This window comes from Jaculus jaculus, chromosome 18 (assembly GCF_020740685.1).
Source record: "Jaculus jaculus isolate mJacJac1 chromosome 18, mJacJac1.mat.Y.cur, whole genome shotgun sequence".
Taxonomy (NCBI): Eukaryota; Metazoa; Chordata; class Mammalia; order Rodentia; family Dipodidae; genus Jaculus; species Jaculus jaculus.
The window spans coordinates 55,384,879-55,411,799 of NC_059119.1; the positions used below are offsets into that span (position 1 = coordinate 55,384,879).

Here is a 26,921-nt window from a genome sequence, read left to right on the forward strand (position 1 = left end):
TGCGTCTTGCATGGTGTGTCACAGGTGAGGGAACAGCGGATGCAGCTCAGTCCAGCCATTGTCAGTGCGTCTTGCACGGTGTGTCACAGGTGTGGGTACAGCGGATGCAGCTAGTCCAGCCATTGTCAGTGCGTCTTGCATGGTGTGTCACAGGTGTGGGAGCAGTGGACGCAGCTCAGTCCAGCCATTGTCAGTGCGTCTTGCATGGTGTGTCACAGGTGAGGGAACAGCGGATGCAGCTCAGTCCAGCCATTGTCAGTGCGTCTTGCACGGTGTGTCACAGGTGTGGGTACAGCGGATGCAGCTAGTCCAGCCATTGTCAGTGCGTCTTGCACGGTGTGTCACAGGTGTGGGAGCAGCGGATGCAGCTCAGTCCAGCCATTGTCAGTGCGTCTTGCACGGTGTGTCACAGGTGAGGGAACAGCGGATGCAGCTCAGTCCAGCCATTGTCAGTGCGTCTTGCATGGTGTGTCACAGGTGTGGGTACAGCGGATGCAGCTAGTCCAGCCATTGTCAGTGCGTCTTGCATGGTGTCGCAGGTGTGGGAACAGTGGATGCAGCTCAGTCCAGCCATTGTCAGTGCGTCTTGCATGGTGTGTCACAGGTGTGGGAACAGCGGATGCAGCTAGTCCAGCCATTGTCAGTGCGTCTTGCATGGTGTGTCACAGGTGTGGGAACAGCGGATGCAGCTCAGTCCAGCCATTGTCAGTGCGTCTTGCATGGTGTGTCACAGGTGTGGGAACAGCGGACGCAGCTCAGTCCAGCCATTGTCAGTGCGTCTTGCATGGTGTGTCACAGGTGTGGGAACAGCGGTTGTAGCTCAGTCCAGCCATTGTCAGTGCGTCTTGCATGACTGTGTCACAGGTGTGGGAGCAGCGGACGCAGCTCAGTCCAGCCATTGTCAGTGCGTCTTGCACGGTGTGTCACAGGTGTGGGAGCAGCGGATGCAGCTCAGTCCAGCCATTGTCAGTGCGTCTTGCATGGTGTGTCACAGGTGTGGGAGCAGCGGATGCAGCTCAGTCCAGCCATTGTCAGTGCGTCTTGCACGGTGTGTGACAGGTGTGGGAACAGCGGATGCAGCTCAGTCCAGCCATTGTCAGTGCGTCTTGCATGGTGTGTCACAGGTGTGGGAGCAGCGGATGCAGCTCAGTCCAGCCATTGTCAGTGCGTCTTGCACGGTGTGTGACAGGTGTGGGAACAGCGGATGCAGCTCAGTCCAGCCATTGTCAGTGCGTCTTGCATGGTGTGTCACAGGTGTGGGAACAGTGGACGCAGCTTATTCCAGCCATTGTCAGTGCGTCTTGCATGGTGTGTGACAGGTGTGGGAGCAGTGGATGCAGCTCAGTGCAGCCATTGTCAGTGCGTCTTGCATGGTGTGTCACAGGTGTGGGAACAGCGGATGCAGCTCAGTCCAGCCATTGTCAGTGCGTCTTGCATGGTGTGTCACAGGTGTGGGAGCAGCGGATGCAGCTCAGTCCAGCCATTGTCAGTGCGTCTTGCATGGTGTGTCACAGGTGTGGAACAGCGGATGCAGCTCAGTCCAGCCATTGTCAGTGCGTCTTGCATGGTGTGTCACAGGTGTGGAGCAGCAGATGCAGCTCAGTCCAGCCATTGTCAGTGCGTCTTGCATGGTGTGTGACAGGTGTGGGAACAGTGGACGCAGCTCAGTGCAGCCATTGTCAGTGCGTCTTGCATGGTGTGTCACAGGTGTGGGAACAGCGGATGCAGCTCAGTCCAGCCATTGTCAGTGCGTCTTGCATGGTGTGTGACAGGTGTGGGAACAGTGGACGCAGCTCAGTGCAGCCATTGTCAGTGCGTCTTGCATGGTGTGTCACAGGTGAGGGAACAGCGGATGCAGCTCAGTCCAGCCATTGTCAGTGCGTCTTGCATGGTGTGTGACAGGTGTGGGAACAGTGGACGCAGCTCAGTGCAGCCATTGTCAGTGCGTCTTGCATGGTGTGTCACAGGTGTGGGAACAGCGGATGCAGCTCAGTCCAGCCATTGTCAGTGCGTCTTGCATGGTGTGTCACAGGTGTGGGAACAGCGGATGCAGCTCAGTCCAGCCATTGTCAGTGCGTCTTGCATGGTGTGTCACAGGTGAGGGAACAGCGGATGCAGCTCAGTCCAGCCATTGTCAGTGCGTCTTGCATGGTGTGTGACAGGTGTGGGAACAGCGGATGCAGCTCAGTCCAGCCATTGTCAGTGCGTCTTGCATGGTGTGTCGCAGGTGTGGGAACAGTGGATGCAGCTCAGTCCAGCCATTGTCAGTGCGTCTTGCATGGTGTGTCACAGGTGTGGGAACAGCGGATGCAGCTCAGTCCAGCCATTGTCAGTGCGTCTTGCATGGTGTGTCACAGGTGTGGGAACAGCGGATGCAGCGCAGTCCAGCCATTGTCAGTGCGTCTTGCATGGTGTGTCGCAGGTGTGGGAACAGTGGATGCAGCTCAGTCCAGCCATTGTCAGTGCGTCTTGCATGGTGTGTCACAGGTGTGGGAGCAGTGGACGCAGCTCAGTCCAGCCATTGTCAGTGCGTCTTGCATGGTGTGTCACAGGTGTGGGAACAGTGGACGCAGCTCACTCCAGCCATTGTCAGTGCGTCTTGCATGGTGTGTCACAGGTGTGGGAGCAGCGGTTGTAGCTCAGTCCAGCCTGTCACCAGTGTGACAGGATGACGTCTCGGGTGAGGGGTGCAGAGGGGTGCCGCATCCGGCCAAATCCCTAGGGTGCTGCAGTCAGCTCAGCCGGGTCCAGCCACAGGAAGGTCTCCCATCGACCTTTCTAGAGAGAGCTTAGTCTCACTCTGTCCACCACCAGAATGTAATACTGCCTCAGTCAAACCTTAGAAGGTCGACCTACCCTGAAAGCTTTAGGCCATCAGTAGTCAGTGACAAATGGGTACTAGAGAAACAGGAAACTGTTGTAACAAGAATCCTGTTATCTTCATTAGTTAGTTACTTTTGGTGTCTGGGGAGAGGATTGCTTACAAACTGGGGAGAGCTGGGCTTGGAAGACGGACGCTTCCTTGTATTGGTTTCCTGTCACAGCAACACGACTTTGTCCTTTCTGCTGAGGTACCTCTCGTTATGATTCATGAGAAGTCTGTTTCGTTTTCTTTGTATGTACAAAGCTACCCCCAGTAATAGCTTTTCAATCAATCTTGATCAAGTCTAACTTTTCCACCTTAAGTAGTGGTTGCTAACTGAATACTTTTGCTTTGTAATTAAAAAAAAATATTTGATTTTTTTTAGAGAGATTGAGAGTGAGAGCGAGAGAGAATGAGAATTGGCATGCCAGGGCCTCAGCCACTCCGATTGAACTGCAGATGCTTGTGCCACCTAGTGGGCATGTATGACCTTGTGCTTGCCTCACCTTTGTGTGTCTGGCTAATGTGGGATCTGGAGAGTAGAACATGGATCCTTTGTCTTTGCATGCAAGTGCCTTAACCACTAATCATCTCTCCTTCCCTGCTTTGTAAATTTTTGATACTTGACTTAGCTTTTATTCTTTACTTTTCCTAATGCTTTGTGTTTTTATTATTTTAAGAATTTTAATTTACTAAAAGTCAAAATGACTGCTCAGTGAATTAATACTTTAGAATTATCGAACTATTCAACATGTGATTTATAAAGAACAGTATTCTATTGTTATTTTACTTCTGGACTTGCTCAGGATAGAGGATATTAATGAAGAGTCAGATGAGACTCAATGAGAATAGATGAAAAGCATCCCTTCAGTCTCTTCCTGACCTTTCTGACCTTGAGCTTTGACCATGAGATTTTCCAAAACTACACTGGCTAGTCTGCATTTTCCTGGCTGCCTCATAGTTTGGCTTTTCCCTGTCTTAGATCTTGCTTTTTGTCACATTAGTTGAGCAGATTATTGCACCTTGTTTAGAGAGGGTTGGTACTGAGGATTCAGAACAGAATGAACACCCGACACCACTGCACCCGATCGCTGCTGCTTCCAAGTTTGCAGAAGGTTTCCACAATCTTTTCATTGTTCAGAAAGACCTTCAGTCATCTGAAACTGTTACTTGTTTTCACCCATAGATAGGACAGTCTTTTCTTTTTGTTGTATCCAATCCTTTAAACCAGCATTTATAATCAGGAACTTAATATTTCTTAGTTGCAATTTTATTTGTATTTGGAGAATTTGATATACTGTTTTGCCTGTTCCAAAAGTATAGAAGGCTGAGGTAATTTCAGGAGTGAAGGCAAAAAAGTTCTTTTGGTCCCTCCTAGGGAAGAATATAGTCCCGATTTCTTGAATATTGATATTTTCTGAACACTTGGCTGAATGCTGCCCATGGGTTATTTCAATTTACCCTCATGGCAATACTACATTGTAGATGCTATTAATATTGCCATTTTAGGTCTAACCAAATGCCAGTTCCACAGAGCCTTAGCGCAGAGAAGCAGAACATAGTAGAATGAAGTATAGTTAGTTACGTAGAGGAAGTATGGAGTTCTCATCTAGAGAGGAAGTACATTTATCTAGAGGAAGTGCAGGGTCATCATCTAGAGGAAGTGCAGGGTCATCATTATGTAGAGGAGGCGCAGGGTTGCCGTCATCTAGAGGAGGCGCAGGGTCCTTGTCATCTAGAGGAGGCGCAGGTACTGTGGCCATGGCTTGCATTTCCCTGTTTGCAGTCAGCAGGCATGTTGTATATTTGCCCTATTTCTTTGTCTTTCAGATTTTTCTCAATATTTTTATGTCTTGTTTACACTTACTCCTGGTTTTGTCTAAGAACTGTTTCTAGAGAAGGAGTGATTCTGAGACATTTAAGGCATTTTCCTGGGAAGGAAATGATCATGAGGCAATTGTGAATATTCTGATTATAAATAATGTTTTCAAGGGCAATGTTGAGTAACCCCTTCCTTCTGACCCTGTCACATTAGTTTGTTATTCTGTCTGTAGGGAGGGCAACAATAAAGTAAATGCTGTCATGCTTAATCACTTTCCTGCTTAGAGACACTCTCCTATCAGAAGCCCATTCTGAGAAGGCCAGGATGTGGAATTATGCTCTCCTCTCTAAAGACACTGTGGGAAGTGGGGTGGGTGGTCAGGTTAAGGAATGCCTTTAGAATGACAGCCTTTGCCAGCTTTTCACTGTAGAGTTTGACCCTTTGCATTCTCTGTTTCATAAATGGAAGTGGTAGGTTAAATGGGAAGGATTGCCTCCTGGCATGCATCATGTTTTTAGTAATCTTTTATTTTTTGAGGCAAGCCCAACAGACTTGTCTTTTTTTTTCTGTGAGAGAGCAACAAAGGGTGGGGGGAGGGAAAGAACTGATGAACCAGGGCCTCCAGCCACTGTAATGGAACTGCAGACGTCTGTGCCACGTTGTGCACATGTGTGACCTTGTGCGTGTGTCACCTTGTGCATCTGGCTTACATGGAACCTGGAGAGTTGAACATGGGTCACTAGGTCTTACAGGCAAGTGTCTTACCTGATGTCTTTCCAGCCCTATTTTTTTTTATTATTAATCCTAATGATTCATTTAAACTAAAGAGTAAAATGTCTTCAGTGCCCTTTATTCAGCAGCCCTAACTCTGAGACTTGGTGGTCAGTGCCTTGACATGTCTGTGATACTTCACTTTGCGAAATGCTCAAGAAAGACATGGTCCCCAAGCCCAATCCCTTCTCTCTTTTTCCTCCTACTCATAAGAGAGATATAGCAAAGCTCTTCCCTCAGGCCCAGCTAAGCACCATAAGCACCTGATAATACTGCATCTGCTTTCACTGTTGTAAACGTAGCATTTCTAAATGAGAGGATGCTTACCAAAGAGTAAACTTAATCGGTCCCTGAGGTTTTATCTTCTGAAACTTATTTTACTTTTTAAAAGGTTTTAGTTAAAGAAAATTACAGAGCATTTGTAGAGCCGAATCTGTTGACTGGACTGTGGACCTCCTCCTCTCCTCACTGGCTTCCGCTTGGCCTTCCTTCCTTCTTCTCATCTTCGCTCCTCTGCTTGTCCTGTGCTGCCGAAGGCTTCAGTTCGCTGTTGCTCCATTGTTTCCCTAACCATGTCGTCAAGCTTGTTCTGCTTTGCTCTATTAATCTTGGTTTGGCTTCCTGTGCTCCTCAGTGGAAAATTTCAGAATCCATTGCTTGTTCCTTTGGCCACTAAGTTTATGTCCTGTCATGCTGTCGTTCTCTGCTCATTCTCAGACTGTTGTCCTCTTTTGGCTCAAGTTTTCCTTCTCTTGCATGCCATCCAGAGGCATCGTGGTAAGGTCACAGGTGTTTACAGTGCTTCCTGTGACTGCAAGTCGCTGTGGTGGGCGGGGGCACGAGACCTTGTCTCCCTCTCCACACGGCACTTATCACTTCACGGGGAAATGAAGCCGATAGAGAGCTGGACGCCCAGTGTGTCATCTGGCCCTGCACATCTGTCATTCTGGGCACTTACAGCCTCCTGTGACCTTTTGGGCTTCTGTTGTATGTGTATGTTTGTTTGTGTGAGGTTTGATTTGCCTTCTTTAAAAAGTGTAGCTTTAAAATTTTTTTTTAAATATTTTTGTTCATTTTTATTTATTTATTTGAGAGTGACACACAGAGAGAGAGTGTGTGAAAGAGGCACATAGAGAGAGAGATAGAGAGAATGCGCGTGCCAGGGCCTCCAGCCACTGCAAATGAACTGCAGACGCGTGCGCCCCCTTGTGCATCTGGCTAACGTGGGTCCTGGGGAACCGAGCCTCGAACCGGGGTCCTTAGGCTTCACAGGCAAGCGCTTAATCGCTAAGCCATCTCTCCAGCCCTAAAAATTTTTTTAAATATATTTTATTTGTTTATTCATTTGGGGGAGAGAAAGAGGGAGAGAAAGAGAGGATATGAATGGGTGCGCCAGGGCCTCCAGCCACTGCAAAGGAACTCCAGATGCCTGTGCCATTTTGTGCATCTGGCTTCTGTGGGTCCTGGAGAATTGAACTGGGGTCCTTTGGCTTTGAGGCAAACACCTTAACTCCAAGCCATCTCTCCGGCCCTCCCTCCCCCAAACGGTAGCTCTTTGCCCGAAGTCAGTCGTGTGTTTGGAATTTAAGAGGTGCCACTTGGCCACCTCCTCACGGCGATGATGGGCCTCAGCAAGCCTGGTACTGCTCACGCCACATAGCCGCACACAGACCCCACACGTCTGATTTCTAGTTTGGTATTTTTCTGCCCAAGACGACTTTAAAAATTAATTTTCTGATTCCAGATACTTTTGGCTTACACGTTTTCACAAAACCTGCAAATACCGTACCAGTGCGAGTGGCAGTTACAAGAGGCTCTGTGGCTTGTGTCATCAAAGCCTCCAGCATACCGAGGACAAGTTTTCGAAGGACAAAAGAAGTGTCTGCTCTGACCTCGTTTCTGAACTTAAGAGGTTTAAGAATGGAGTTGAATTTACGCAAGATTGACCGAATCAGCTTCTGTCTTTCAGTTTCTCTCTTTCTCTTTGGATCTTGCGCTCTGTAGCTCATATTAGAAATAATTCTGACCGGCTGGGCGCGGTGACTGTTGGTATGTGTCTGCTGTCCTAGCTACTCACGAGGCTGAGGGGAGGCTCTCGGGGCCGAGGAGTTGGGTTGGGCTGGTCTTGATAGTATAGCCAGACCTTTCTTCAGAAACAGTACGTGAACCAACAGGAGAGCCTCCCTGGTCATAGGGAAGTGGAGCTCCAAGTTGATTGAGGTGGAAAGTGTCTGACGAATGGGATTGGGAGAAACCAGGCACAGGGAACGCGGAGCAGGACAGCGCTGGGGGTGGACGGGGAGCGTGGATGTCTCCCAGAGCTCTGGAGTGTCAGAGAAAAGACACTGGAAAGAGCTGCTTCGGGAAACTCAGGGCAGAAGTGTGAGGGTTTGAGAATTTAAACTGGCCACTGGAGAAGGGCCAGCAGAGAAGGAGAACTTGAGAATGAAGTGAAGGGGGACAATTTTTGTCACATGTTCCTGGGAGGTGGGAGTTCATGGCTCTAGAGCCGTGGGTGGAGGAATTTTCTTAGCCACAGTTGGTTTCTTTATTGCTGTGTTTCTCCCTTCCTCAATAAAGTGTTCTGGTTTTCTTTTAAAATTATTTTATTTATTTGTTTCCTTATTTTCAAGGAGAGAAATTGGGGTAGGGGAGAGAATGAGCACACCAGGGATTCTAGCCACTGTAAATGAACTTCAGATACATCTGGCTTTATGTGGGTACTGGGGAATTGAACTCGGGACATTTGGCCTTATGGGCAAGCATCTTAACTGCTGAGCCATCTCTCCAGCCCAGGTTCTGTTTTTTTTTTTTTTTTTCTTTTCTAGTTAGGTAATTTTATTGGGTGCACATGTGTGTGGATAGAGGCTGTGTGGTGTGGTGTGCTGTATGATGTGTCTGTGGTATATGCACATGCGTGTGCAGGTGTGTGCATATGTCGGGTACCCTCCTCTATTGTGTACCCTTATATTCCTTGAGATGGAGTCTCTCCTTCAACACAGAGCTGCCCCAACAATTCTCTCGTCTCCTGACATGTGAATTGTAGCTCCTCACCCCACTTGAGACTTTCTGGATTTGTGTCTGGCTGTAGCAGACCCCTACCTAGATAATGGAGCCAGGTAATCTAAACTGAAAATCAGTACTTTCATCTTAATTGCATTTTAGAGGAGCTGTATTTGGTAAACTGTTTAAAAATGAACTGAACTTCTTGTTTCAAAATGATTTCCTAGACTTTTTATTGGTAACTCTGGATCCCAGGATACCATCTTGTTGATCTAATCTATTTTATAAAGCTTGAACAAATCATGTAATGATGTGCAGAGAACCCAATTTCTTGTAAAACTGGCCATTTCCATCAAAGGTAATGATTACATTCTTAGCAAAGTGAGGAGCTGTCTTAAGTATCTTGATCAGATGGGCGCGCAGAGCCAGATGTGGGAGAGATGTAGGAAAAGTGCACCAGGAGCAGAGTGTGGTGGTCCGTGTCCCCACAAGACAAGTGTGGTGCTCAGATTTCCAGCAGTGCCAGTGGGTCATGTGAGTGAGGCAGGGTCACACCCTCGACTACGGGACTTGGGGCATGTCTCCGCCTTACTTATTGAGGGCTCCAAATATTTACTGGATCAGAAATTGAACCTGAGAAATGAAAATATTAAGTCACTAAAAATCCCCAAAATAGTAAATTCTGCTATAAAGAACATTATTTTTGTGGGAAAGAACTTTAAAGGTTGTGGTGAAAAACTGTCATTGGTATATATTTTTGTCAGTTTTGTTGCTGTCTAACTTGACTGACAGCTTCTCAACCACTCCGCATTCCTTGAGTGTAGAGGGACCACTCCTTGAGTCATGCCAGGGAGTGAATGGAAAGGGTGACCATGGTCAAGGTGCAGGTACACTTCAAAGACGTGGGCAGTGTGCAGGCCAGCGCTGTGCAGTGACAACCAAAGGAAGCCACGTCTCAGCAATATTAAGAAAGTAACTTTGAGCTCATGCACCAGATTTCAGGGCTCCTGGTGTCCCCGGGCCCCACCTTGGCACGCTCTGGTCTGAAGTACCCCTTTCTCCAGCCAGGGCCTCTGCAGTGGGGTCCTCTCCTCTTCTCCTCAGGGCCTGGAAAAATACTCTTTATGTGGACTTTGACAATGTGTTTACTGGTTCAACTTTCCCCTAAAATTCCAGGGAAAGGCGCCGTCCGGTGAATCAGACGATAGCTTCCTTCTCAGGAGCCTTTTGCCTTAATTAGTCACGCCGTAGGAATCCCTGTCCTGCCCTGACTCAGCTGCCAGCTGGATGCCACTGTGCGTTCTTCACCGCGCCACAGCACTGTGGTCTGGTGTTACAGACCCAGAGAGGTCGGTGAGGGGAAGAAAGAAAGAAAGAAAGAACAAAAACCCCGAATCCTATTTCAGAACAATGAATTCTAGGAACTCCTGGAGATCACGGAGAGAACTAAGCTGGCATTGTTTGCTGGAAACAGCAGATAGTCTGTGCAGAAGGTTTTTGGGGCTCAGCTGGCAAACGGGATCCGCTCTCTTCCCCAGGCGGCATATGCCATCTCCCATGTTGCATTGCCTGCAGGAAGGCAGAGGCAGGTGCCTGCAGAGCAGTGGGAAGCGCCAGTCAGGTCTCCCAAGTAACAGGGTTTTGAATGTCAGGTTCACAGGCTCTGTCTGAACGGATGTAGAAATATCTAAACTTAAGCTGAAAATGTGCATGCTGCTAAGAATTAAATTTTCAGACTGGATAAAATGTAGGTAAATAATATAAAAGCTGTCTTAAAATTATGTGCCACATTTTGTGTGATATGTGTATAACTGACTGTGTGTGTTGGAGCAAGTCGCTTGTGTCAGGAAAAGCTGTCGTGAAGAGCGCCGGATGCTTCTGCGTGCGCGTGCACCGGAAGGAGCGCGGGCACGGTAAAAGAGCCGGCGCCGTCAGCTTCTCGAGAATGAGGCGTCGCGGCGTCTTCTAACTGCTTGTGCGGCGGGCCCGTCAGTCCCCGTGCGCTCTTACTAACGTCTCTGAACTTCCTTCCCTCTCCTCTTCTCCTGGCCTGTGTCGCTGCCTCTAGCGCTTCAGCATGGAAGGCATCTCGCATGTCATTCAGCACGGCCTCCGCCACACCTTTGGAAACTCAGGTGGAGAGAAACAGGTGCTCGGTTACCCTTATTTTCCTCATTCTCTGCTTTTTCGTGTTTTTGTGTGTTGTGTGTGTGTGCGTGCGTGCGTGTATAAGCGAAGACCCCAAGAACTGGCCCTTTTACTAATTTACTAAGACCATTCCTTAAAAGAGAAAAGTGAAAGTTCATTATTATATTTATAGTCGTGACAATGAACAGAATGTGCCTGTGGGGAAAAGCATTTTTCAAATTGGACACTAGACTAACTGCATTCTTCAACATGTTTCAGATCTCCGTTTCCCATGCTGCCTTTGAGCGAATAGCCATTCGTACACTGACCTAGAGAATTGCATGTGTAGAGCACTCTGACTCTGAAAATAACTGAACAGACAAGTCCTCATTTTAAGGAGAAAGCAGCCGTATGTGGGTATTGTTAAGAGTAGAGTTTTAGGTCCAAACTATGTTGAGAGTATATTTTGCTTCTTTTAACCGAAATCTGTGTGTCTTAAGGACATGTACTCATCCAGCTCAGGTGTCTGCCGACTGAGGCAGAAAGCATCATGCGTGTGAAGGTACGTGCCGTGTGAGCAGTATACACAAACGTGCTCTGGGCAGTTTCACATAATCTCAGGGACATCACAGACATGGGAAACACACACATTGGCAAATATGCCTGAAATTACCCTTCACCATGTGACTTTCCACCTTTAGAAGGAAAACTTAGGTCAGGTCTTATGCGATTAGGAAAGAAGTGTAGAATATTCCTTGTAGGCAGTTTGTCAGAAGAATCATGTGCCTAGACTTTTTTTTTTTTTTTTAACCAAATATTCCCAGGAAGAGAGATAATGGATACTAAAGGCCGGGTCACACTAAAATGTGCAGCTCAGAATGAGGCTCTATGAATGATGGCTGAATTTTAATTTTCATCCTGTACCACTCACTGCGCTTAACCCACAAGTTGGAAAAATAACTTCCAAACCAACCTGACCTATGGGAGTGTGGCTGGGAGGCCCTAACCCACCAGTCTGCAGCCAAGGTGCAGATTCCTGATGCTTCTCCACATCACCTGGCACAGGTGCTATGAGGGAAGAGCCAGGCAGCGTTATTTCCAGCTTTCTTGGGCATTTTTAACACAAAAAGCATTTGTTATCCAGTTGAGTCTCACCAGGAGAAATCTCACTTAGGAAAGAGAAACACAGCTTTTTTTTTTAAAGAGGCTGACAGCTCATTCTTACTACTGCATGGGACCTGCAGGTCTAGTTATTGCTAAGCAGCTTTTTATCACTGACTGCCCATTAGCACTAGACTGGAGTAATGGGCAGGGCTGAGGAGGTTCTCAGGACAGACCACCAGCTTTCTGAGCAAGCGGAGCGGCTTGTCACTCCAGCCTGTTGGTAGTATTGTCAGAGAGGAGTCTGGACCACCCTTTCTGGATGGCGCTTTCCCGGACTGCAGTGTCAGGACGCAGCGTTGACGCTTGGGAGCATTCACGGGGAGTGACAGAGGCACTCTGTCCCACATTCCGAAATGCTTATTTCCCCTTCACGTTGGTAGTCCAGTCTTTCACTTTTCTTACCTCCTTTACTACCTAAAACCATTTATAACTACTTACACCGTAATCTAAGATAATAATCACATGCTTGGTAATTGCTGGCAGGCATGTCTGTCAGCTTTTAGAGAAGCTGTGACGTGTCTACGATTGTCATGTGTGTCATGTTTACTGTTTTTAACCCGAATTAAAAAAAAAATAGTCTGGAAGGGAAGGATTTGGATGCTGAAAATTGTGATTTCGTTGTACAGAGCTGTTGAAACTTTGTTGTTTACTTGCTGTTTTGTAAATGTGTTGAAAAACTCGTAGGGAGAGTGCTAGAGTAGACTCCACTTTAAGAATGAACACGTGGAGCTGGGCGTGGTGGTGTACACTTCACGCACAAAAATAAATATGTAAATTGCCTTGTGAAATGCAAGGAAGGGGTTATTGGTGCTGACGAGGCTTGGATGGAACAGGGCGAGGTGGGCAGGAAAACGAGCTGCAGCGGAGCCGCTGCCGTTGCTGCGTGCCCGCCTGCGCCCGCCACAGGCCAGCGCTGCTGAGGGTCTAGCGCGGACCCGGCAGGAAATGCATTGCAGTTTTTGCAAGTAACTTAACTCAGACCTAATGATGCTTTTTTGCTTTTTAACTTGACAGTATTTGACAACAGTCATCCCTTATGAGAAGAAAAATGGACCACCCTCTGTTGAAGATCTCCAGATACTAACCAAAAGTGAGCAAAGATGGAGTGAAACCCTTGTCTGACTTACTCTCGCTGATTCCTAAGCTCCCAGTTTTTCCTTTCCTCATTTGGTTATTGTTTGTTTTGTCAGTGTAAATGGTGGGTATTTTACTCTTATGACAGCGAAACTAAAAATAGTTACGACGTCAAGCGCGGCCCCAACTCTTGTAGTTTTTGATTTTTCTAATTTCCTTATATTTTAAAATCATTAAGAGCTAAGTGTTTTTTGGGAAAAATTGTAACTTGTTAGCATCTCCATCACCTCTTATGTAAGAACATATCTACTTGTCAATGAATGATACACTTTGTGGACCTTATGTAACTTTACGAGTGAGAAGGTTTGTGCACAGAGTGGTAAAGTACCTTTCAAAGTCCCAGACTTTGGGAAGTGGTGAAGCCAGGACCCAAATCCCAGAAGACTGGGGTGACAATTGCACTGTATTGTATTCTCGTACTCCCAGGGGAAACTGGTAGCACGTTTCTACAGGGAAAAATCACTGGTAAAACACTATTTATTTGTGCGTTTCTATCTACCTGCATGATCTAGGATGTAGATTAAAAACCCAAATCTGAGACATTGAACTGAGTGGCTGTTGTTTATCATTTAGTTTTTACTGGGGATATAAAATCGTCAGGCTGGCGGGAAGGTGTAGCTCAGGGTTAGACATTTGGCCTAGTGTGCGAAAAGCACTGGATTTGATGTTTGGCCCCCACTAACAGCCCCCCACAACCCCCCGCACACATGCAAAGCTTCCATTTAGGAAGGGAGCTGGTTCCTCGGGGTCTTTAGCAGAAGACAGAGAGCCTGGCAGATGCTGGGTGCTTCTTGCCAGAAGTCCTGTCTTCACTCACTCTTTCCAAGAAGTCTGGCGTTAGTGTTTCTTAGAGAGAGCAGCGAACTCTGGTTCTCCAGGGGTTCCCCTGTTGGCAAGGTACACAGCCCAGAGGGCTCCTGAACCCCGCTCACAGAAGTGCACATTGCCGCCCTCACCTCCCACTACCTATGAGGACAAGCAGATGCCCTGTGACTGTCCAGTTCCTTTTTCCTCCTCTGATGTTTGGAAGTGTCAAGTCCGGGAACTAATCTGCAAGAAGTACTTAGCTTAAGCTGTTGAGTCTTCAGTGTGTTCCCTTATCCAGAAAATAACTGTCAATTCACACAAATCAGTTATATCATTAATTCCTAAGGCTACACAATACTGTCTTAACTGAAATTTAAATTGTTGCTGTCATCTTTTTCTTCATCTCTCAGTTCTTCGTGCCATGAAGGAGGACAGTGAGAAGGTTCCAAGTTTATTGACTGACTATATTCTGAAAGGTGAGTTTCATAACAGTAGATAAGCAATGGCTCGGGAGCTTCGATTGGTCAGTGAATGCATCTTCTTGCTCTTAGATTAAAAAGGAACTTCCTCGTGCATGGTTGTATTAATGTGTGGAGTGGGGATAGAAATATGGCCATGAATGCTACCAGCATTTTGTGGCTCTGCAGCTTTTACCTTTTTTTAAGAGAGAGAGAGAGGAGAGAGAGAGAGAATTATGCCAGGGCCTCAGCCACTGCAATTGAATTCCAGACGCACCACCTAGTGGGCATGTGGAACCCTGCGCTTGCCTTATCTTTGTGCATCTGGCTAACGTGGGTTCAGGAGAGTAGAACATGAATCCTCGGGCTTCATAGACAAGTGCCTCAACCACTAAGCCGTCTCTCCAGCCTCAGCTTTGACTTTTATTTTGAGATCTTGAACTGGAAAGAATCCCCACAGCTGGAAGGTAAACACTGATGGTGGAGGGTACCATGCTTATCACCACACTTCTCTGCATATCAGTGTGGCCATATGGGTCTTGGGAGGCTTGAGAAAGGAAGGTGGTTTCAAATGAAGGCCTGTGAGGGCAGATGGAGGAGAACAGCATCACATCACCAGTGCTGAGGGGAACTCCAAAGGGGTGGGTGTGTCACACAGAGATGGGAAGGGAAAGACAGACAGACTTCCATCAGCTTAGGAAAAGGAAAAATGCCATAAATATTACAGAATGAAGGTCATGATCACAAAGGATAGAATTCGTGTGGCCATAGAAGAGTAAGAAGTGAAGTGGGGGGCAGGCAGGGACGAGGGTCACTGCTTAGAAAAGAACAAGTGTGAATGGTCTAGGGCACCAAAGAGCTCACATTCATGTAAAACTAATACTTTTCAACTTAGTTCTAAAAGGCAGCATTTATTCCTAGAGCAGATTGTGAAAGCATTACAAAATGTATCTTGTAGTTGATCCAATTTGGAGAGCAAGCTTCTCCCAGCCACATCCTCCCTCTTGGGGTTCCCTGGTTCCTCCATCAGTTAGCTGAGCTTGGGCTATGTTGGGATTCCTGAGACTTATGCCTCCGATAGGCCTTGCTTCACTTAACTGCATAATAAGGAAAGACGCAACGTGAAGAATGCGGAAGTTGCAACTGAGAGACACTTGCTGTGATGGGAAACATAAAGCTTTTCTGATGTGTGGCTTTTTCTCTCTATTAAATTCTGATTTTTTTCTTTTTATACCTGACATCTCTGTTTTGCTTCTGTGTTATGCTACCTTTGGTCTGAAAGCTGAATTGTTCTGAGGTTTGTTCTAAAAACAGGAATGAGATGAACATAAAGAACATGTCTGGATTTTTAAATACAGTGGGAACTTTGGACACTGTCATGAATAGGATGGTGAATTACAGCAGGTCCCCAGGGCGCCGTCGTGAGAGCGGGACATGTTACAGTTGGTGCCTAGGACGCTGTGAGAGAGTAGGATTTGGTTCTATAGGGAAGACGAGCTTCACTTCCGTACCCTGACAATGAGCGCTGTAACTGAACCTGCCCTGCAGCTCAGGAGGTGCCCCCCCCCCATTTGGTCCCTGCTGCTCAGGCCACTGGCTTGTGCAAGCCCGGCTCTGTCCTCCGTGCCTGCTTCCCGTGGGTGCATGTTCCCATGTGCTGTGCTTCTGCTGTTTCAAGGTGGCATGGAATCCAGAAGTCAAGCTCCACCGTGGAGGAAATGTAACCTCTAGGTGTTCAGGGATGGGAAATAAAAATGCTCTTTTCCACCTATCCTGGAAAGTTACCCTCTGTCGGCTATCACTCTTTGGGGTGAGTGAAGGCCAGGGATGCCTGGTGGCTGCCACTGTGCTGAGGGTAGATGTGGATGAGGGTGCTGTCTCATGTCTTGACTTCTCCAGGGGCCTCGGTACAGGGCCAGCGTCTGTGGTTCACTGGGACATGGACTTTTGGCATCTCATTTCTGGGAAATTCTGATTAGTGTCTTCTCACTGTTGGGTCCAGCCTCTTAAAATGTTACTATTCAGTCATTACACAGCGGTCTTTTTTATAAGTGCACAACGTATATAAAATCCCACTGTCTGTCATAAGTAGAGATAGGTGATCAATTTTGATGTAAAATGTTTCTCTTCTTTCTTGTAGTTTTGTGTCCTACATAGAGCAGGATTAAGAGCGGTGAGCCTCACCGTCTGTGGACCTGAGCTTCCCGTCCTCTGGCATTTGGCTGAACGTTGGCAGTTACAGCCTTCCTGCTACTGGAAACGCAGCAGCACACTTGAACTTGGGTTTGCGATTCAGTATTAATGCATCATGATGTCACTAATCTTGTCATATTGTAGAATCGAAAGAACTGCTTGGCCACTTGAATTTTGGAGATGATTTTTGGTAAATGTAACCATTATGAGCTGTTTCCTAAAGTGGCTGAGTCAAGGCGAAGAATGGTGTATGTGCGTGTGTGCAGTTTTAATCAGTGGTATGCCCGTTTGAGTTTCTTAGGGTTTGCTTCGTCCAGATTGCACTGAAGAGCTATCACTGGGCGATTCCTGCTGTCAGTGGTCTTCGGTGCTGGCAAGACCCTGCCCCAACTCTTGCAGGGGCTTCTGTCACCTACCAGTATTGCTCGGACAGCGTGAGATGCACACGTGTGGGGAGTCGTGAAGTGGAGCCCCACGCTCAGCTTGACCTTGGGCTGTGAACTTGGAATGCTGAAGGAGAGAACGGGTTTTGTAGTGTGCTGCTTGTTTGACCATCGTTCACGCTTTAACCATTAGGACACCACCTTCAGAACCTCTCAGCACTTGGAAGGTGTGTTCCATGTGCAGAAGCGAACTCTGAAAGGGGTTTGTATCCTCTAAGGTGCTTTATGAACTATTGCCTCTGCCTGTTCCCACAGCTGGCCTTCATGTTACTCACCCGTGTTTCCTAGAGTGCTCATTGCACATACAGCTACTCACGGATTCCACACTAATCACGATCGCCTTGCCAGCTCCGGTCACGTCCACGGCACTGAATAAACACAAAAAATGTACACTCAAGGAACTTGAGCTTTGTGTTTTCTGTTTCGTTTTCCCCTTGGTGGGCGGGTGATGCTCTGATTAGCCCCAGGAAGGCTGACGTGGTGACAGGGACTCCCTCCCTGACAGAGAATCTGTGGGTTCTGCCATCAGGGGGCTTTTCAGTTTCCACTCGAGTAAGCATAGCGTCTCTGCACTCCTTCACTTAGGAACTGGGGAGTGGTGACTGGAGGAGCCATGGCTAGGCCTAACTCGAGTTTCCTAAGTAATGTCTTATATGATAGCAAAGCATGTGGGCTTATTTGTCACTTGCCCCTTGCATTGATGGGGATATTACTTAATCAATTAACTTGAATCAAATCTGTAAAAGTCACCTTTGGAGAAAGTCAGACTGAAAGGATGCACTGTCTACTCATGGTGGTTTCAGAGCTGATGCTGCTGTGTGGTGTGTGGAAGTTACATCTACTCTCTCCTATCAAGTCAAAGTCCCCCCTTTAAAAATATTTTATTCATTCATCTGAGAGAGGGGCAGAGAGAATGGGCACACCAGGGCCTCTAGCCTCTGCAATTGAACTCCAGATGCATGTGCCACCTTGTGCATCTGGCATTACATGGGTCCTTGGGAATCGAACCTGGGTGCTTTGGCTTTGCAGCAAGCGTCGTAACTGCCAAGCCATCTCTCCAGCTCCTTTTAATAAGGTTTTCCCTGATTTTGTTCTTTAGTAGTGACCTGCCCGGGACTCTGCACCTCAAACTTTGCGGTGTGTGAGCTATGACACATCCGGGCATGCCTAATCTGAAAACCTCATCCAAAAGCTCTTGAGTAGCGACCAGACCACCCTTAACTGCAAAACCCCACGCCCAGCCTCACATGAGGGAACTGCGTCGGTTCAGGTAGGGCGGCAACGTGCACAGAACACGAATGAATCTCACACATACACGTGGGTCCCAGCCAAGCACTGTGGAAACGAGGTGCCAGTTCTGACTCGTGACTGACGGTGAGTAGGTCACTCAAGAATAGTGCAGCGTCCTCCAGGGGCCGGGGCTCCTCTGGACAGGTGGCCTGCTCTGCTGGGAGAACCGGGGCACACCCGCAAGGGCGGTTTGTCTCCGATTCCAGGGGAGTCTCTGCGGAGTGAGTGATGCTGGCATCCTGCTGCTTTGCTGCCGAGCAGCCCCTGACCGGTTTGCTTTCGGAAGAAAACAAGGAACAAACTCGAACTACGACGGTGCACCCCAAGTGCCATATATCTGTTTTATTCTTCAGGAAATTATATTTGTTTTTCTTTTACAAGAGCACAACAGGAACCAAAGTAAAAGAGTAATAGGTACAGCACTCAGGATAAATCATATCTTTAAAATAATAAAATTTTTACACCTTGTCCTATATGTCCTGTTAGTAATTTTCATATGGCCATGATTGAAAAACAAGCAAGCATTTACAATTTTTTTTTGATATTATTTTTGATGCCAGGAATGGATTAATTGTCAACAAAATTTCATACTAATCAGGCTGATGTAAATCTGTTTTGGTAACATCATATTCACAAATTTATTTTGGAAATAGATAAAGATATTGCCCCTTGGAAATAAATCTTTCTTTTTCCTTTGATGCAAACAGCTAGAACACCTTTTTCTTTTTTCCTTTTTGATATTCTAAGACAAAAACTGGTTAATCTTCAGATTAATAAATTAGGTCATTATAATAATAAATTAATTTTTTTTAAAGTTCAGCAACCTCTGTCCAAGTATTTACAACAATACTTGAAAGTTCCTTTACAAAACAGAACACGTTTTCTTTTCACATTAAGCATACTGGGTATCTGTGTCTTTCACAACAAGCATTTTTAAAAAGAAAAAAAAAATCAATGCACAAATGGGTCATTAGTATAAAAGTGCTAAGAGCTGTTTGGAAAGTTAACACTATAGTCTACAGTCAGTTATATTTGAGGCAAACTACAACAAACTTCCAGCTTATGGTGGACAATATTCCAGTAGTTGTTTCAAACCATTGTTTGAAAAAATTAAAAAAAAAAAATCCAGGAGCTGATTATTGATGCACAGGTCAAACCTGCCGTCAGTGTCTCTGGCCAGGGAGCAAATTGAAAACCAACTGAAAGCAAATCCAGACGAAGAAGATTTCGGTAAGGGACATCCTCTCGATAGCAGGTGTGCTCCTGGCTGCTCAGTGCACACACACACACACACACACACACGCACACACACACCTTTCTGATTAAACTGCAGGTAAATGAGATTTTGTGATATTCAAAAAAAAAAAAATCTGTAAGTGATCAAAAGCATTGATATGGAATGCCTGTTTATCTGCCTTTGTTCTGGTTAAAATCTCATAAAAATACATTCAACAGGAAAACATAAATTGTATGTGTATAAATATATATGTATATATATTATATACACATGCACACAAATACTTTTGTTTCTGAAGCATAAGATAGTTACATAAATATTCCTATAATTGCTAAAGTTTAAAGAGGCATAATTTTTTTTTTTTGAGCTTCAACAAAGGTGCTTGAATAATACACAATTAAAATGAAGTAGTTTCTATTTTGTAGAATCAGTATTATAGTAAGGAAAAAAAAAATCCCAAAGTTTTTTTTTTCTTTCTTAAAAAGTTTCTAATTAAGCTAGAGCGTCAACAAAACTATGAACAACCAACGACAGAACAGAACAAAGCGACAACAAGCAATGAAGTGTGGCCCCTGGAAATGCCTGGCGTCCTTCTCTCCCCTCCTTCCTGCCGCGTCGTTTGAGGGGCTCCAGCGCTCACGTCAAGAAACGGCGGTCCTGGTTCTTGTGCGGTCTCTGCTAGGAACCGGCTGATTGGCTTGGAAGAAAACCGAAGCAGCAAGAACTGTCACTGCGCGTGTCCTTAACGACCCGCTTTTGAGAAACGCCGCTATTCACCTCTGGCTGGCTGTGACTGTATAGAAAAGAAACTCGTGGCTTTAGACCTGGATGGCTATCGAAGGTTCTGACGTGCTCGGCTGGTGGGTCTACGGTGGTCACGGCAGCTGGATGGCAAGGCCTGGTGTGTCGCCCGCGCATTCGGGCCCAAGCTTGGCAGCTGGTAGCACAGTCTTCAAAGCAACAGAAGGAAACGGCCTCTGGGCCATGAACTGCTTGCAATCTACTTACTGCCTGTCTGCCCTGAGCCAAGCTGACCGTGTTTTCTTCCCAACACCACCCTCCCACCCACTTCCCCAACCAAACTCACCGTACCCTCCCCCACATACCTCTACGGCTATCTTACAAGCAAGTATACCTTAGCAACTTTAAAAACTTTGGTTCTCAGAAAACCACTTGGTCAGTTATCTTGAGGAGAAGTGGGAATACGCTTGTTCTGCACACTGCCGGAGACAGAGCCCATCCCAGTCAGTTCTTAGTGCCGTATATCAATCAAGTCACCGTCCAACACAATCCACTAAGCAAGTGCACACATTCTAGTTTACTTTTTTTTTTTTCTTTTTTTTTTTTAAAGAGCCGATCTCGCTGTTTTCTGTGCTGCTGCCTGCATTCACACTGTCTGGTAGAAGTTGTCTGCCTGTAGATGGCTCTGCTTCTGCATGCTGTAGAAACCACTGAATCGCGCATCAGGTTCAGCAATTCTTAGCATTCTCTGGGAGCCATCCACCGGGACTCGGGTGCCCTTGCAGTCCACAGATACCAGCTGGTTATTCAAGGACGAAGGCTGTTTAGTGAGAAAAGGAGGCAGACACACGCACACGCACAGAATTAGCTGTCTTATTTAACCCTGACCCCAAATGAGCAGAAACTCAGGACCTAATTCAGGGAGACACTTTGTGGGTGGTCAGCCTGTGTCTCTGCGCTTTTGGCTACACAGGACTGGAGATTCCAACCTGAGTTCTTAGGTTTGCCAGGCAAGCGCCTTAATCATCTAGCCCTCTCTCCAGCCCGTTTTTCTTTCTTTTAAGATAGGCAAACTCAGAGGTCCTTTGATGTCTTACGTGGGTGCTGGGGAATCGAACTGAGGTCCTTTGGCTTTGCAGGCCAGTGCCTTAACCACTAAGCCATCTCTCCAGCCCTTCAACATGGTCCGTTTTCTCTGGACCATGTCTACTGTCTTGGTTCCCCACGCTCCTCCCCCGTGACCCGCCCACATGACCGCCTGGGACTCCCTTATCCTCAGGGCTCCCTTGCCATCTCCTCAGTGCTCTCTCCCCGTTCAAAGTCCTTGACAGAGGGCTGAGAAGCGCCAGATGATGGTTTTACTTCCTAGCATAAGCAGTGCCTTAAGGTTCAATTCAGAGGCACTTGCTCGTTTGCAAATTTCAAGTACTTCTGGGAGACTGGGACCCTGAGAAGTCAAAATTTATCCACCTATGGATGGATGATGGGTAATTTACCCAGCGATCAGTCCAGCCCCGAGCAAATATTGTATCTTTGCTTAATATATATTTAAGGTTACGGATAGCAGAATATGAACTATACTGGGCAATACGAAAGGTTAAGAGACTTTAAGGGCACACAAGAGTGACAGCCCGCCCAGTCCCATGAGGACAGTACCTTGGTTGGTGTTCGATACCAGCAAAGCAGCGGTACCCACTGTTTCTTCTGGTTGATGAAGAGGAATGCAATGATAATGGAGAGGCATATGATTATGGGAACCACAACTGCAACAATGGAATCCAGGGAGGCGTCTTCGCCTGGGTGCCGCCTGTTATCTCTGTAGTCTACCTGAAGGTGACCCATATCTAGGAGAAAAAATATATACGTACGAGCATTTAATACTTCTACATGAATTCTTTATTTTTTTTATTTTTTATTTATTTATTTTTTAAAATTTCTTATTTATTTATTTGAGAGCGACAGACACAGAGAGAAAGACAGATAGAGGGAGAGAGAGAGAATGGGCGCGCCAGGGCTTCCAGCCTCTGCAAACGAACTCCAGACGCGTGCGCCCCCTTTGTGCATCTGGCTAACGTGGGATCTGGGGAACCGAGCCTCGAACCGGGGTCCTTAGGCTTCACAGGCAAGCACTTAAACGCTAAGCCATCTCTCCAGCACTTTTTTGTTTATTTTTATTTATTTGAGGGCCACAGAGAGAGAGAGAGGGGCAGATAGAATGGGCACGCCAGGGCCTCCAGCCACTGCAATTGAACTCCAGGCATCTGCGCCACCTGTCTTACGTGGGTGCTGGGAAATCGAACTGAGGTCCTTTGGCTTTGCAGGCCAGTGCCTTAATCACTAAGCCATCTCTCCAGCCCTTGAACATGAATTCTACAGGATCAATTATACTGGGAACAGAGATCAGCGGCTTGGTTCTATTGTTTTCCACTACTTTGGACTAAAAGTATGATTAAAAACGAATGCTGATCTAAAGAGTTCCTGCAGAGTGAAATACTTTTTCTAAAATTTTTTAAAAAATTTATTTATTTATTTGAGAGCAACAGACACAGAGAGAAAGACAGATAGAGGGAGAGAGAGAGAATGGGCGTGCCAGGGCTTCCAGCCTCTGCAAACGAACTCCAGACGCGTGCGCCCCCTTGTGCATCTGGCTAACGTGGGACCTGGGGAACCAAGCCTCGAACCGGGGTCCTTAGGCTTCACAGGCAAGTGCTTAACCGCTAAGCCATCTCTCTAGCCCCAGAGTGAAATACTTAAACAAAGGTTAAGAGAAAATACACACAAGACAATTGGGTGAGTATGACACACAGGAAAGGCGACGCTGGCGCTAGCCAGCTACTCAGGAACATATAAAAATGCTGGCTAGATTGTAAAAAGTGATCAAATTATACTGATTTAAAAATATGGTGACTGGCGGCTGGAGAGGTGGCTCAGAGGTTAAGGCGCTTGCTTACAAAACCTAACGAACCGGTATCCACGGAAAGCCAGATGTACGAAGCATCTGTAGTTTTCAGCAATAGCAAGATGCCCTTGTGTGTCCATTCTCTCTCTCCCCACCTTGTAAATAAATAAATATTTAAAAAAATACTGTGACTGATATTTCAATTACAATTAAATAACGGCCCAGGACTCTGAAGCAGAAATGGCTAGTTCCATATGTATTGGCTGCGAGAAGGCTGAAGTGTCTTCTTACTGGGCTAATTTACGACTGATTAAAGCTAAGCCTTCTGGAGCGAAGTCTTTTGGTGGATATTCTGGTTTGCTGAGTTCGAGGCAAAAATGCCTTGCTTTTCATAGGTTTGTTGAACAGCTAAGGTTTACTCTTATGGATGAATATCTTCCTGTCTAAAAGACTCATCTTTCTTGGCATGTATATGCATATGTGCCATGTGTACATGTGTTTGTACATGTGTGGGTACTTGTGGAGGCCAGAGGTTGTACTATGGTATCTACTACAGTTACTTTCCATCTCTACCTTTTCTTTTTTTCCACTTTTTTTTTTTTTTTAAATGAGAGAGAGAGAATTGGCATGCCAGGGCTACAGCCACTGTAATCAAAATCGAGATGCATGTGCCATCTTGTGCACATGAGTGACCTTGCACCAAACATAGGTCCTTAGGCTTCATAGACAAGTGCCTTAAGTGCGAAGCCATCTTTCCATCACTCCACCTTATTTTTTTTAAGACAGGATCTCACACTGAATCTAGAGCTCATGAATTTAACTAGCCTAGCTAGACAGCCCCAGTGCTGGATGACAGGAAGAAGCCTCTGCGGCCAGCATTTCTGTGAGTGCTGGAGATCAAAACTCAGTCCTTGTGCGTGTGCGGCAAGCGCTGCACTCGGTAAGTCATTTCCCAGCTCCTGAACTATTCTCAAGATGAGGGTCACAGGGCCTGGGGTGCAGCTCGGCAGTGAGCTTGCTGAACAGGTTCAAGGCTGTGGTTTGATCTCTAGCCTGGCAAAGAAAAAAATGTATTGCAGAGATTAAAGGGTCCCGATTTCTGAAACTTTTATTTTTGTTTCAAATAAAGCATTCTAGTCGGGTTTTGTACATGCATCAAAGGCCAGTGCAGTGATAGGACATAAAATAAAAAGGCGCTGCTCTGGAAACTCAGCTCACAGTAACAGTTTGTGGCCCATGTGCTTCTGTGTGTGCTGCGTCATGGGGGAGAGGGGACTGGAAGAGAATGTCGCCACCCACGCATTCTAGCCAGGACAGATGGTAATGCTATACGGGGAAGGAAGAAAGGACCATCCTTATCAGCACCCTAAAACCGTCAAAGACAAAAGCACTGTCGATGAATTCAGGCTTTAACTACACAAAAATTAAAGGGATGCCTTTACCTTTCCATAGTCCAAATGATGTCGAAATATCAACGTTAGGAATATGTGTTCTACATGGAGACTGAAAAGTAAATTAAGGAAATTCTTGGTGCTATGAAAATGAAGCTCCAATTGAGGCCTATTTATAAAATTAATTAACTATTTTGGAGGTAGGGTCCCACACTGACCTCAAACTCACAGCAATTCTCGTACTTCAGTCTCCTGAGTGCTGGGATTAAGGGCGTGTGCCACCATGCCCGGCACAGAGAGAACGGGTGCACCAGGGCCTCCAGCTTCTGCCAACAAACTCCAGACGCGTGCATCACTCACTCTATGCGACTGGTTTTATGTGGGTATTTGGGAATCTCACTTGGGCTGTTGGGTTTCATGTTCAAGTGCCGTAACAGCTGAGCCATGGCTCCAGCCTATGATATTTATGTTTTAAGACAGGGTCTCACAATAAGAAAGTTCCTTTCTTATATGAAAAGTACACCCTAAGTCAGCTTTGAGCTGCCTTGCATCCAAAAGAGGGGGACTAAAACCCCACCCCCAAACAAGAATCCCAATGTCTTTCAGCTAAAAACCAATCAGTTGTCTAGGAGCTTACATTTTCTGGCTAGCTCCTACGGAAACTCCTCTGAGACTTCTAACAGGGATGCTGTGTGGTGCAAAGGACCTCACTACTACATTCAGTAAGCTGTCCACATGACTGGAGCCCAGCATCTCCAACAGCGCTGGGTACTAAGCAGGCACACCGGCCAACTAGATGCAGCCATCCCGCTAACACGCACCCTGACCTTCTCTGGTCAGTCTGGCTGGGTCCAAGTATAACATTTAGAATAGCTAAAGTAACAGATCATTCGCCTCTCAAGCAATGAACACCGCTTCTTCCAAAAGAAATATGCACACCAATAAGTGTGAAAATGCGCTTAGAATCCACAGAAGGCAGGAGAGAGCCAGGGCTCAGAATAAGTAGAAACTAGCCTCCTCTGTTGGAGGACGTGGTCATGGTGGAGGACAGCCGTACTTGTTTACCCTGCCGCCAGTGGGAGGTGATGGAAACTGTTTATTATCCGCAACTGAAAGGTAGGGAAAAGGCATGGCATCAAGCTGGTGACCGGGGAAACCAACTCACAGAACACTTTCGTGGGGTGAGCCCTTAGGAGGGGGAAGCCAACGCAGGGTGCTCACGGATCCCTGGGACAGTGAGGCCTTTATTAGTAGTCTGCATGACGTGAAGAGATGGAGCCTGGCTCTTAGGGTCACACACTAGTCCCTTCCTCCCCTCATGACCATGTCTTTGAGTCTGTAGGGTCAGGAAGGAGGCATCTATCCAGTGACCTGCAGACTCTTAACAATGGTGGTTAAGATGTCCTGGCCAAACAGGTCTTCCCTGGAGTAGTAATTTGAACTTACAGGAAGTTTAAAAAAAAATTAGGAAATTTTAAAAAATCAAGAAAACAACAGCAAAGACCATAGAGAGGATGAGACAGGTGTCAGGTGACTTGACTCTTACCTCTAGGGAGATGAAGGATGTCATTTTCGCTTGGGGTGGGCCACATGGGCACCTCTAGGTCAGTCTCACCACGATGATTTTTCTTCTCAATAGGAACGTTGGTTGGTTCTGGGACATACATTTCTAGAAGAAGAAAATATTTTGAGTAAGAGACAATGAGGAAGCCATCTCATTGGTGTTTATAATGTTGGTCCAAAATGAAGCTTTCAGTTAAATACCGTATTTCCTGGGACACGAAAGACCCATTCTCTGTACTGACGTCATTAGTGCCAGTTACTAGCTTTGTAGTGGTGGGAAATATTTCTTACAAAATTTTGAAAGAACAGAGTTTCTCTATTCTGCCAGATTAAAAAAAAGTTTTTTTTGTTCATTTTGATTTATTTAGTTGAGAGTAACAGAGACAGAAAAAGGGAGAGAGAGAGAGAGAGAGAGAGAGAGAGAGAGAGAGAGAATGGGCGCACCAGGGCTTCCAACCACTGCAAACGAACTCCAAATGCCTGCGCCCCCTTGTGCATCTGGCTAACATGGGTCCTGGAGAATCGAGCCTCAAACCGGGGTCCTTAGGCTTCACAGGCAAGTGCTTAACCGCTAAGCCACCTCTCCAGCCTCAGATTTTTTTTTTTAAATGTCAAATGATGGCTTCATTGTCTTGGGTAAACTAATATGAACTAAGGGATTTTTTTTTTTTGTTCTGATTTTGTTTTGGTTTCTTGTTTTTTGAGGTAGGTTCTCACTGTAGCCTAGGCTGACCTGGAATTAACTCTGTATTCTCAGGGTGGCATTGAACTCACGGCAATCCTCCTATCTCTGCTTCCCGAGTGCTGGGATTCAAGGTGGGTGACACCACACCTGGCTTTTTTTTTTTTTTTTTTTACCTTGCATTGTTGCTCTTCATGACTGCTGACTCACACAAAACACCAGCCGACCTTGCAGAACCCAAAGCATCATGTATCTCGTACGCATTTTTTGGCCCTTCCCCTTCCGCTCTAGTCCGGGAAGAGCCGCAGGCAGACCTGCGTGAGCGGACACTGG

At 46.4% G+C, this 26,921-nt stretch overlaps 2 protein-coding genes across 2 annotated transcripts in view; one reads left to right on the forward strand and one right to left on the reverse strand.

Moving 5' to 3' along the window:
- Fez2 (fasciculation and elongation protein zeta 2) overlaps nucleotides 1–17,182 on the forward strand; it is a 44,123-nt gene extending 26,941 nt beyond the window's left edge. The window contains exons 6-9 of the mRNA XM_045137284.1: nucleotides 10,528–10,608; nucleotides 12,765–12,840; nucleotides 14,102–14,167; nucleotides 16,290–17,182. Of these exons, the coding sequence (XP_044993219.1) occupies nucleotides 10,528–10,608; nucleotides 12,765–12,840; nucleotides 14,102–14,167; nucleotides 16,290–16,306 (240 nt within the window). The 3' untranslated portion in view covers nucleotides 16,307–17,182. The remainder of the gene's footprint in view (nucleotides 1–10,527; nucleotides 10,609–12,764; nucleotides 12,841–14,101; nucleotides 14,168–16,289) is intronic.
- Nucleotides 17,183–18,383: 1,201 nt separating this feature from the next.
- Nucleotides 18,384–26,921, reverse strand: part of Crim1 (cysteine rich transmembrane BMP regulator 1) — a 208,539-nt gene continuing 200,001 nt past the window's right edge. The window contains exons 15-17 of the mRNA XM_004660099.3: nucleotides 25,890–26,012; nucleotides 21,710–21,897; nucleotides 18,384–20,873 (exon numbers count right to left, since the gene is read on the reverse strand). Coding sequence (XP_004660156.2) covers nucleotides 20,700–20,873; nucleotides 21,710–21,897; nucleotides 25,890–26,012 — 485 coding nt within the window. The 3' untranslated portion in view covers nucleotides 18,384–20,699. The remainder of the gene's footprint in view (nucleotides 20,874–21,709; nucleotides 21,898–25,889; nucleotides 26,013–26,921) is intronic.